This window comes from Ictalurus furcatus, chromosome 4 (genome assembly GCF_023375685.1).
Source record: "Ictalurus furcatus strain D&B chromosome 4, Billie_1.0, whole genome shotgun sequence".
Classification (NCBI taxonomy): Eukaryota; Metazoa; Chordata; class Actinopteri; order Siluriformes; family Ictaluridae; genus Ictalurus; species Ictalurus furcatus.
In genome coordinates, this window is record NC_071258.1 from 25384343 (window position 1) to 25397621 (window position 13279).

At 40.2% G+C, this 13279-nt stretch overlaps 1 protein-coding gene across 1 annotated transcript; it reads right to left on the reverse strand.

Annotated features, from left to right (window-relative positions):
- Positions 1-7438: 7438 nt before the first annotated feature.
- slitrk3a (SLIT and NTRK-like family, member 3a) lies at positions 7439-12479 on the reverse strand. The gene is made up of 2 exons (XM_053623443.1): positions 11717-12479; positions 7439-11375 (listed from the first exon to the last, which is right to left on the reverse strand). The coding sequence occupies exon 2, from the start codon at positions 10247-10249 to the stop codon at positions 7475-7477; it is 2775 nt and encodes a 924-aa protein (XP_053479418.1). The 5' UTR covers positions 10250-11375; positions 11717-12479; the 3' UTR covers positions 7439-7474.
- Between the last annotated feature and the right edge of the window lie 800 nt (positions 12480-13279).

Sequence of the window (13279 nt, forward strand, 5' to 3'; positions counted from 1 at the left end):
ACACTCCCACCACCATGCTTGACTGTAGGCAAGACACACTTGTCTTTGTACTCCTCACCTGGTTGCCGCCACACATGCTTGACACCATCTGAGCCAAATAAGTTTATCTTGGACTCATCAGACCACAGGACATGGTTCCAGTAATCCATGTCCTTAGTCTGCTTGTCTTCATCAAACTGTTTGCGGGCTTTCTTGTGCATCATCTTTAGAAGAGGCTTCCTTCTGGGACGACAGCCATGCAGACCAATTTGATGCAGTGTGCAGCGTATGGTCTGAGCACTGACAGGCTGACCCCCCACCCCTTCGACCTCTGCAGCAATGCTGGCAGCACTCATATGTCTATTTCCCAAAGACAACCTCTGGATATGACGCTGAGCACGTGCACTCAACTTCTTTGGTCGACCATGGCGAGGCCTGTTCTGAGTCGAACATTGTCCTATTAAACTGCTGTATGGTCTTGGCCACTGTGCTGCAGCTCAGTGTCAGGGTTTTGGCAATCTTCTTATGGCCTAGGCCATCTTTATGTAGAGCAACAATTCTTTTTTTCAGATCCTCAGAGAGTTCTTTGCCATGAGGTTCCATGTTGAACTTCCAGTGACCAGTATGAGGGAGTGTGAGAGCGATGACACCATATTTAACACACCTGCTCCCCATTTACACCTGAGACCTTGTAACATTAACAAGTCACATGACACCGGGGAGGGAAAATGGCTAATTGGGCCCAATTTGAACATTTTCACTTAGGGGTGTACTCACTTTTGTTGCCAGCGGTTTAGACATTAATGACTGTGTGTTGAGTTATTTTGAGGGGACAGCAAATTTACACTGTTACACACGATGTACACTCACTACTTTACATTGTAGCAAAGTGTCATTTCTTCAGTGTTGTCACATTAAAATATATAATCAAATATTCACAAAAATGTGAGGGGTGTACTCACTTTTGTGAGATATTGTGTGTGTATATATATATTGTCGCGACGGACCCACAGCCGGCGCGCAGGAGAAAAAAGTCGCTCCTTCCCCAACTGCCGCACCGGCACGAAGCGGACAGCCTCGGGCCAAACACGCCATCAGCCGGAAGGACCGTCACGGTGGGGCGGGACCGTTGACGCTACACCGGCCGGCGATTGGGGAATTCGTCGGGAAGATTCCACCACTCAGGCGACGAAGGAGGAGGATAAAAGGACGCGCTTCTGGCCGTACGAGAGAGGAGGAAACGACGGCGAAGAGACAGACTCCATGCGAGCTCTTCAGCGGCATACAGGCGCGCTAACATTGAGCACGACGGCAAGATTGACTCACCCCGACTGCTAATCTCTCTCTCTCTCTCTCTCTCTCTCTCTCTCTCTCTCCGAAGGTGCGAGCGCGGACGAGACCGCCGGCTGGTGAGAACGCACGCACCGGTGGATGACGGCACGGGAGACCCACACCCTCGTCTCAGGAACCCCGACACGCCCCCGAGAAGGTCACATGACAGCCACACCCCCACGAAACCCCACACACTCACACACCCTCGCCCCCTCACGACGGACAGCTCACACTAAGACAAATAAAAACCACCCATTGTGACTGCAATCTGTCTCTTGTGGGTCTGTGCTCTGCCCTTCCCCCGAGCTAACTCCCTACAATATATAAATATATATATATATATATATATATATATATATATATATATATATATATATATATATATATATCTATATCCTTACTGGGTCACAGGGAACTTGGAGCCTATCCCAGGGGGCATGGGGTACAAGGCGGGCACAATCACACACACACACACACACACACACACACTCACACACACACACATCCATCACAGGGCACAATCACACACACACTACAGACATGCCAATGAGCCTACAATGCATGTCTTTGGACTGGGGAAGGAAACCCCCGAAGCACGGGGAGAACATTAAAATTCTGGGAATCGAAACCTCAAAACTGGAGATGTGCGTATATATATATATATATATATATATTATACGCACATCTCCAGGTTTGAGGTTTCGATTCCCAGATTTTTAAATATATATATATATATTTAAGTTAGTACAATTGGGAGTGTTTCAGCACTCAACCGTGACTTTAGAATGAGTTACTTCATGACCCTTAGTAAAAGGGAAAGCACTAATGTATCATTGAGGAGAAGGGAGAGAGAGCAAGAGAAGGAGGGTGAAAATGGGGTTGGCAGTATTAGATGGAGAGCTGGAGAACAATGACAAGTGAAAACAAGCGACGAGAGTGATACACAACGTACCAAACAGACTACAAAGATGGGTAATGTCAACATGTCCAACTGGGGACTTCAACACACCAACGTAGAAAAAACATTTGATACAACAAATCAGCCAATTATAAATGACATAAACAACAAGCAGCCAACTAACAATTGGCCCAGCAGAGCTTTAACAAGCCAAGATCAACCTCCAGAGGAAAGACCCGAAAGGAACAGCAAGAAAGTATGCCAACAACTGATCACAATGGAGCTTCACACTATGCAAGTGAATTTACAGTCTACTAACCATAGTGATTTAAAGAAGATTAAAGTACTTACACTCTCACTAATTGCATTTTTTCCATAAACACATTATGTACACACAGTACCACTATTAGAATTAAACAATGTACGTATAAATGCTGTGTTTTATCCAGGGTGGCCGAGTCTACAAATCATCTCCAGAATAAGCACAAAAACAAAACTCAACATAAGTCCCTCTCAAATGTATACACTTTTTAAATTCAGTATTAACTTTGGCTATTGTCACTATTATCACAAAGTGACATTATACAATACATCATAAACAAACAGTATGACTATGGGAAAGATTCAGTTTCTCTAAATAGCAATAGCTCTCATACCACTGCAAGTGAAATCTCAAATCTGATTGGTCAGAAGGTGTGCATTATTTTTGTACAACAGCACAGCTCAGCCAGTAACACCAGCTGTAACATGAATTATAGGTTTATATTAATTTACTCATTCATTATTGTTTCTAAAGTAACAGCTTATACAGAGAGATTTATATGGCAGGTACTCCACATAATCTAAGACTGATATTAACCAGAGTAAAAACATGTTTTAACAAAGTAAAATGTATAATCATTGATGGGATGATGTTTTTTGTTAGGAGACATTTATTTAACATTTATATAAAGATTCTTGGTTGTAAGTGCCTTGTGACAGTCATGGTGCTTTGCAAAGTTTTCCAGTAGGAAACTAGCAAGACAGCAAACCATGCAGGTGAGGGAGTCTAGTGAGGGAAGAACTGTTTATCATGGCTATAACAAGAGAGAGTGATGGCAAGAACTAACTTGTCTCTCGGATATTCCACAGCATTAACTCTAACTAGAAACCATTAAAATGTGTGATGTGGTGTTCATTAATAAAGTAAACGGTGTAAATAGAGATGCACCGATGTATTGGCCAATAATAGGTATCGGCCGATAGCGTGAAAAATTGCCTTTATCGGCCGATACCGATTATTGGTCCATACATCGGTGCATCTCTATTTACAACGTTTAGTTTAGTTTATAAACATCCGATGATCATGGCTGATTATATCCTGTCAATAAAAAGAGGGCAGGAAAACACATCGATTTCCTGCTGTGTGTAAAGATGATATCTCTTGTGTGGAATGACAACAAAACTGCAGCTCTGCACTGCAAAAACTTTACACCGGACGCTGCAACAGTGAAGCAGGAGATTCGGCGTCGAGTCAAATTATTATTATTTTTTTTGCCACGCTGCTCGAGCTGCTTGTGCTGCTCGCGCTGAATTAAAGTGTCAGTACACTGTTGAAAAATTTAAATGAAGATGAAGTATATAATGCACAGAAAAAAAAATATTTGTAGAATAGTATATTTCATATCCAGTTAATGTTAATATATAAAAAAGTTTATATTATATATTACCAGTTTGAAGTTAATGATGAAGTAGAAATGCTTTTGTTTGTGGTGAGTGAGACTAACAGGAGTTTTTTTAGAATTCAGTCAATTAATTCTGTTAATGTGAATTAATAACATTCAATAAGTTAAGAAATTTTACTTTAATCTTCAGAATTTAGTTAATGCGTTAATGTTAATTTGAGCAATGTGTTTTCTGTGTATGAGACCAGTTACTGTGAAACAACTTGTTGAAATGGAGAGAATAAAGTTTTTATTTGCATTTCTTTCAGAATTGTGGAATTAATTATTATTAATTTAAAAGAAGGCATAAAAGGCAGAACTATCTGTACCGGCCGATATCAAGAATAATCTGTTATCGTTATCGGCTGAGAAATTTAGTATCGGTGCATCTCTATTTGTAAACATTGTTGGAAAATTGCGGTGGTACAAGTGCATAAGCACAATAACTCACTCACTGTGCTGTTATACCAAAAAACAAAACAAAACAAAACCTCTGCTTCACACTGAGTTGCATCATTCCCCCCTTGTGTGCATTATTTTTGCATAACCTCATGGTCTGTTGTGAGTTATTCATTACTTCTTACATACTATATGGTCATAAATAAAGTATAGCTATGAGAATAGAGAGTAGACCAATTCACTGCTGTACAGAATAATACATAGCCTACTGCTTTTCTTTGTTATACATTTGCTGTACTTACACAACCTTATCTTTTGTATCATTTTATCATAACCACAGCACATGCATGTGTTATAGCTAGTGCATTCACTGTTTGACTTTTGTTATATTGTCAATTGGTATATAATTCAACCAACAACACTGACTCAAATGTAGACCAATTCTGTGGGAAAACTGCAGACCTGGCAACACTACTGTTATCCAAATTAAAGAGTAAAAGAAGCTGTTCAAAACAGCTTCAAAGTAAGCACAGATCAAAATTTCTTTAAATATTTTTTTTCTCACTCTTTCACACACAAATTTAACACAGGTCAATCAAAATGGTTTGCGCGTTTGTCTGTGTGGGCAAAAATAAAACTGTGTTTTTTTTCACATATAACAAATGGCCACTCCAGCACAATGGCTAATCCCACATGTATCCTGCTGTTGGGATAAATAATACACTTGAGAGAATAATTTCACATTACAGAAAACAAATCCATTGTGTTGGTCTTGTTAAACATATTTATCAGTGGGGGAAATGGAATCATATGCTAGCCATTGATACAAACTATGGAAGTTTAAAAATAAAAGAGAAAGATTATGTATTTTCAGTGTTATTGATACCAACTGTAAAAAAACAAACAAACAAACAAAAAAAAAAAACACTGAGCAAGCATGTGATATCACCAGGAAAAGTGGCTATAAGTTGCATGTCACAGCAGGGTGCTGTTCAAAAAACTGCATTTATATTTAATTGAAAATGGTATATAAATCGGACGATCTAACACTGATCTTTTGGAACTGACATTGGTAAAGCATGATCATATTGGGACTTTGGACTATATGGACTGACATGATTTATCATTGCTTATTCACCTTTTTTTAGTCATCCTGGTCACGTTGAATGTCGCACCATAATAACTCAAGGTGAATGGACTTGTGTTGTAATCTTGAAAATGATGATCATATGATGTGCTCAGACAGAACCTGAATTCAAACCTGCATGTACAGACCTATACATTTGGAAAACAAAACAATTCCATATTTGCAACACAAGACTGCTGAAGAACTCTTGTTCTGTAAACAGAGAAGACAAATGGTTTGAAAGATGAGGCGATCTATGTCAGTCTCACGAAAAGTCTCAGATTGGAGAAAACAATCTGAGCACCAGCTTCTAATTAATGTTGTACTAGGATATTTACAGTACACACCACTCAACACCCCCAGAGCCCAATGCCATGTCAGCATCTTTATGTCACATGAATGAATAAATGTTAAATGACTTTCCACCAAGCAGTAGAGTGGACCTCTAGTATGTGGCAAAGCAACATTATAAGATAAGTCACCACTATGACCAGTTGCATACTACATGAATTTACTGCTTCATCCTCTGTACCAAAGAGACTGACCTAAAAAAAGCAGTAAGTGCTTTTATTGAATTAATTTGTTGCTCTCACACTGTGAACTGTGCATTGCACCAGCACTTTTAAATCTAAACTAAATTAAAAAGGTTTCCAACATATTCTTTTTCCTAAAGACTCAAAAATATAGAAAGAAAGAAAGAAAGAAAACAAGATTCTTCCTCTTATATTTCTCTCGCAAATGGTCAGCCATAAATTTTTGGCATCAAGTCCTGTAAATTAAATTCTAAACTGTCTTAATGTTGCCCTCCTGTGGAGAGAATCAGTAGTGACAACTGCCATTGACAGCAAATCTCGCAGGTTAGACAGCCTGTGTTTAGTCTAGTGTTTAGCCTTCAATTGATTTAGTCTGAATGTGCCATCTAACATAATTTAGATCTGCTTAAATTCTTACTCCTTAGTGTGTGTGTGTGTATATTATAGGAACTGATGGCCTATATTGGCCCTGCTTTCCATTGAATAGCAGCGGTAGGTTTATTTGATGCACAGCGGCAGACCTCAGCAGGTTTAAAGGCATTTTATAGTTTGCCTTACAGGAAAAAAAAAATGCAGCACCACATGCCATCACCATAGCACTACATGAATTGTATTTCTCCCAAACGGTATTGATCAATACCATTTTTATTTGATTTAATGAGTCTGTTCCCCCCTTGTTTTATTAAGAAGGCTAAACCAGACGCATAATCACTATACATGGATTTAACATTACCTTTACAATTAAATTCTCACTGAAATTACAGAATAAATATATGCACATTTTCTTTTTAAATCTTTGTGTGAGAGAGAAAACAGTAAAAGTGTTTCCTACAAAGCCGTTAGTGGTAATATCCAGAAGCATGGTTGTCTTACGAAAGTGCGTTAAATTCCATAAAATCTTGAGTGTTATGTATTCACAAACATTGATCCTTGGGTGCATCTCTGCAAGAGGACTTTTCATGTCTGTTTTTGATAATATATAAAATAAATAGACCACCAAACATTAATGCATTGCACAGTATGTCCATTGAAGGTGAAGTATCTGTTATTTTCAGCAGTACCCACCCTTGCAGTTGAATGCATGCAGCAAGCTGCAATATTCTACAAACTGTGCCAGGCCTTGGGGCAAATATCCGAATGTGTGTGAGTGAGGAAAAAAAGGTGAAGATGTGACGTTTCTCCCGCAGTCATGCGGCTGTAATGCTGTGTCACTCTCTACCCATGCCACCCACAAACAAATCTGTTCCATATAAAAATAAGGGTCATCACATTGCTGGCTACTCTGAAAAAGGCACTTCATTGAATATCTGAGTATGGCCTTTCCTCCAAAGTAATTTGGGGGAAAATATTTTTGTTTTATATATATATATATATATATATATATATATATATATATATATATATATATATATATATATATATATATATATATAATGCTTTTTTCAATATGTTAGTAGTGGTTGTGGTTGGGGGTTATGTATGGAAGTGAGCTTACTCTCTGTCATCAGAACCTATATGATTTCTCCAAGACTTCGAGGTAATCCGGCTTGGTTTGGAGTTTGGCCCTTAACTCGAGGTATTCATTTTGCTCTGGAAATTCCTTTCCCCCAGTGAAAAGTAGAGTTTCTTTTAATCTGGCATCTTGCTGCAAGTCGGGGTATTGCATTCCTGGAGGATGTGCATGTGCGATGTGCATGTCCTTTAATTTTGGAATGGTGCCATAAAGGCAGTCTACAAACCCCACGGTTGGAGTTGGTCTCTGGCTGTCAATCACTGTGGGGCAAAGCATGCCATTCTCATGAAATCCAGGCACATTTCCAGACTGATTGACCCTGACAATGGTGTTAAGTTGAGATTTCGACACAGCCATAGTCCACTCCTTCTCTTTCTCCAACAGAGTTCTATAATTACTGTTGTTTTCCTTTGTCTCTGAAAAACGTTCTCCATCTATTTCCCCTTCACGTGGTTTGTAAATGGGATTGTTGCACATCTGAGTAACAGGGTGGGGGATGTAATCATAAACATGGCTGGAGGCAGGTTTCTCAGGTGAGGTTTGCTGTTCCTCAAATATCCGACACTGCATCTGCATCCCCGTCAAATCCATCACTTCCTGACGCTTCTTGAATGGGAGTTTCTTCCTTCTCCTTAGTACAAAAGCAAATAGGCCAGCAGCAACAAAGACAGCAGAGATGAACAAGATCAAGAGACTGAGGATGAGAACCGAAAGTGGTACGGCTCCCGTGGAAGGGGTGTATCCTAATCCAGAGTCACTGGTAGAAGTCACATCATTAGCTAGTCCAGGAGAAGCAGCGGAAAATTTCATTTCTGGGCAGATAAGCTCGAGTTCCAGGGTGCGAAGGTCCTTGCCAAACGCAAACTCTGGAGTCTTGCAAATTACTTCTCCAACCACAATGACAGAGCTCAGTTTCTCTATCCACTGCTTGAGTGGAACAATGTCACATGAACATTCCCACGGGTTCTGGTGCAGATCAATCTGTACAATGGAGTCAAGGTGCTCCAGCACTCCACTAACAGGCAGATACAGAAAATAGTTGTTGCGTAGATTCAGCCTAGACAGGGAGGTGCCAACAAAAGCATCGACAGGAAGCGTGCGCAGCAGGTTGTCATTTAAAAAAACCAGCTGCAGGTTTGCCATCAGGCTGAAAGCAGCTGGTTGAATATCTCGAATAACATTGTACTCTAAATAAAGGTAGCTGAGCATCTGCAAACCACGGAACATGCCTGGAGTCAACCTTTCAATATCATTACCATTCAAGTATAAACTTTTCAAATTCGGCAGGTTGATGAAGGCACCTTCTTGAACATATGATATCCGATTGTTACCCAAATGGAGTAAATCCAGACTGGAGAAATTCCAAAAATCTGACCTGTATATTTTCTGAATCAAGTTCCCACTCAGATAGAGTTTTCTGGCATTTAGTGGCCGTGGCAAGAGCTCAGAGATGTTGTGAAAGCCTTTATCTTTGCAATTTACAGTGAGTCCCAAGTCATTGATGTGTAGATTACACATACATCCTGTTGGGCAGATGATGGGAATAGGTGGTCTCGTTTGATAGCCAGGTACAGGGGGTTGGTTTGGACCAGGATAAAGGCTTCGTGGAGTTGGTGGCGTTTTCGTAGGTCTAGGTCGTTTTGTTGGCTTAACATATCTCTCTCTGTACTCCACCGAGGAGGCAGTGTTATGGAAAGATGACAACATGGATGAGGGTTTGGTGGGCCACATGTTCTCATTACTGAAAGGTAGCCTTGGGATGCTGAGTTTTACCTCTATCTCAGCTTCAGAAAGCAGGGGACATAGCTCGCTCCTTTTGATCTCACGGAGATCCTTTCCATGAAAGTGAAATGGATACTCGCATGTGATATCACCCACCAGAGCTGTGTACGGTATTCTCTCCAGCCATGTTTTGAGCTGTACAATCTCACATACGCAGTTCCATGGATTTTCTTCAAGCTGAATCTCCATCAGACTATGACCCACATACTCCAATGTCCCCTTATATGTAAGAGTCTTTAGCCGATTGCCACGCAAATCAAGATGCGTTAATGATACAGACCTGAATAAAAAATTGGGGAGCATGGGTATCAAATTGTCATTCAAAATAAGCACTCTGAGTTTGTGCAGGTTTCGAAAAGCACCACTTTCTATTTTCTTTATGACATTGTAATCAGCCTGAAGGTATTCAAGGCTCTCAAGTCCAAGAAAAGTGTCATTTCTGAACACCTCCAGCTTGTTCTCATGTAGAAAGAGCTTTTTCAAAATATTCAGCCCATTGAATGCACCAGCATGAATGTCCTGCAGTGCATTGTTCCCCAAATTGAGTGACACAGCATTGTTGAGGTGCAAAAAACTGTTAAAATACAGCTTGCGCATGGAGTTCCTCTGCAAATTGAGCGTAAAGGGCCTTGTCCATGATTGGGAAATCTGGCTGACGTTTATAAATCCTTTGCTGTCGCAGTGCACATGAAAAATGCTCTCCTTGACTTCACAGTAGCAAGGGTCGAAGCAAGGCTCGTCTATTTCCTCAGACTCATCCAGCAACGGGATCGGCGTAGTCCACCCTAAAGCTATTGTGCTTAGCAGGGTTACCCACAGCATCCTTCCTCCAAGACCTGATGCAGTTGCAGCTGAGTGCCACTTCACTGCACTGAAACAGACATAGAGAGAAGAATAAGTACTTGGGCAACTAGCTGCAATGTTTGCATCAAATTTGTGTAAATGTTTGGGGGATTTATATGCAACAATGACACATTCAAACATTGCCTTGCTCTGTCATCAGGAAAATATATAATGTATACATAAAATTGCAGCAACATGACATGGAACTAAATCAATTAATCACCTTCATTACATACAATTCAGTACAAAAATCAGGATGAGCGTCATGATGACATGATGTTCTAGTTATGTCGGGACATAGTACACGCCCATGTTTACAGCTAAATCGTTTGGTTTTCTGTAAAGGTCGCACATGTTTTTGGTTTTCCAGTGACAGTGCACATTTTCATAGCACAACTGTTACTCAAATTAATCATGTTGGTCTTCACATCTATCAGATCAGACAGGAGCTCTCATCTTCTCTCATGCTATCTCTTGTTCTCTCTCATCCACCCACCTTCACGCAGACACACACACACACACACACACACACACACACACACAGTTAGTGGGACAGAGCAGACATTTAGCAACTTAACACTTCAGGCAGTGCTCTGCACCCTGCCTTCTATTCTTCTGATTTTACAGCAGAAAGATCCTTATGTTAGCTTTCTTTATCTCACAATCCTCTGACAGATAGAGAGAGAGAGAGAGAGAGGAATAGATAGAGATAGATGCTGTTGCTTCCCCCAGAAGATCTCCTCTCAGATCGGCGATGCATATCTAAGTCTCTTTGCTTTCCACACACTGAACACACTTAATTGGCTATTGGCACATTGGTGGAGATGCTAATAGATGAGATCTGCTAAACGTGTTACAGTCCAAGACACTAGACAGTGTGCTATATTGTCCCAGACATGCTGATATTTGATCAGAAATGTGCTCTCAGAATGGATGATAGACTTCCATTAAGCATGCATGCATAATAGGGGAAAATGGTAGTTGCTGCCTTAGATGAATAGCACACTTTGTACCAGGCAAAGCCTATGCCTCGGCATTTCCCTGTGTGTGTGTGTGTGTGTGTGTGTGTGTGTGTGTGTGTGTGAGAGGATGCATTCCCAAATCCCAAATGTAATGATCGCCTCATAAGACAATGTCACTTCTATTCCCAATACTGCAGGTACCTACTCTGGGGTTTTTTTCAGTGGGTTCCAACTTTACATCTCCTGTGCCAGGATGGATGTAGAGACAGGTGCTCCGGAGGTTTTAGACTGGAAGGAGACATGCACTGAAACAAAAACCAAAAAAAAAAAAAAAAAAAAAAATTCTTCTTTCCATAGAGTCCACCAACTGCAATATATCTCCATATCAAATTTGCACATGCATTATAACTCCATAACATATTCCTGTATAAACTATAAAATCGACCTTTTCAAATGGTGATATAAAGATTTTTTTGTATTCCAAATGACAATCAAAGTAATGGAGTCTTTTTTCCTGCTGAGATTAACAATATCATAGAGAGGTCCTTCTGATGGCAGAAATCAATGAACAGAGAGCAGGTTTGGATTAAAAATAGACTGAGATGTGTTTGTCCTCCCACGTCCAAGGATTCAGGGCAACACTTACCTCTTTTCCTAATGGATTTCAGTAGCTTCCACAAAAAGGGGGCATCAAAGAGTTTAAAGCTTGCTGGATGTCTCCGTTTTGAGCATCATCTCCTGTGTTGAATTCTGCCTTTCTCTATCTCTCCTTGCTCTTTCCACGCAAAGGAGGGAAAGTGAATATGTGATTGGAATGCAATGTCCTTTTTTTCCTCTGTTAGGTTGATTTATGGTTGCACTTCAGATGCAGAAGCGACTGAGATACAGCTTAAATCACGTCCGTAGTACAGCAGCAGCATCAACTCATTGTGGATTCGCAAAGAGGAGACGTGGTACATCGGCACAATGCGAGACCTCACTGTGAAATGAGCTTGAAGGAAAGTGAGCAGGAGGGAGGACGAGAGATTGAAGGGAGGAGGAGGAGGGAGTGCATCAGCCTTTCTTTATTGCTCTCTCTCTCTCACACACTCTCTCTCTCTTTCTCTCTCTGCATGGTTATATATTTGCTGTGATTCAGCACATTACATCTCCAGGCAAATGTAATTGTGTGATTTTATTCTGGAGGAAAACTGGAGTCTGTCGTATCTGTACATCTACTGTTTTTAGTTTAATTGTATTCTGTTATTTATTCAGAACTATGCTATTCTATAAGGATACACAGCTGTGTACGATTGTGCAATCTCTCTCTCTCTCTCTCTCTCTCTTGGTCTGGTTTCGATCTTTCTGCAGCAGGCTGAACTCATGAAAGGCTCTCTGTCTCCACACCGATCTCTCTTCAGCAGGTCTTTATTTTGCAAGCCTGTCCTGTAGTGGGCGACCGAGTTCTGTGACTCTACCTCCCCCCCCCCCCCCCCCATAGCTCTATAATCACATACAGATATAGAATTCTAAAGGATTTATAATAATAATAATAATAATAATAATAATAATGATAATAATAATAATATTTTTTATATATTATTAGTGTTTGTATTTTTATGTCATACCATTATGCCATTAAAATGATAATTATAATAAGTAAATCAATTATTTTACCGTAACATTAAAATGACTATTATTATTATTATTATTATTATTATTATTATTATATGGTGACATGGTAGCACAGCAGGTAGCATTGTGATACTGAGCTTGTGTCCAAGTGGGAGTGGGTTTCCTCTGGGTTCTCTGGACTTGCTATACTAAATCACTCGTAGGTGTGGATGAGCATGCGATGTGTGTGCACACTGTGCTCTGAGATGGCATCCCATCCAGGGTGTATTCCTGTCTCATGGCCAGTATTCCTTGTATAGTCTCCGGATCCACCAAGACCCTGACCAGAATAATAAAAAAAAACCTCTGCTGAAAATGAATTCTGCTTCTTCTTCTTCTTCTTCTTCTCTTCTTCATCTTCTTATTCTTCTTCTTATTATTATTCAAGAGTATTTGTATTAGTATTATTAAGCCATTCTTTTCTTATTTTTTCAATCACTGTGAAGATTGTGTTCATTTATACTAACAGAAGATTCCTGATTACTTAAGCATTATAACCCTGACTGGAAAGGTCACAAGAGAGGAAGTGTGCATTCTTGTCACTGCTCTGGGGGGC

Excerpts from the sequence above, each read along its gene's own strand:
- slitrk3a (XM_053623443.1), bottom strand. The coding sequence starts at position 10,249 with ATGTTTGAATGTGTCATTGTTGCATATAAATCCCCCAAACATTTACAC.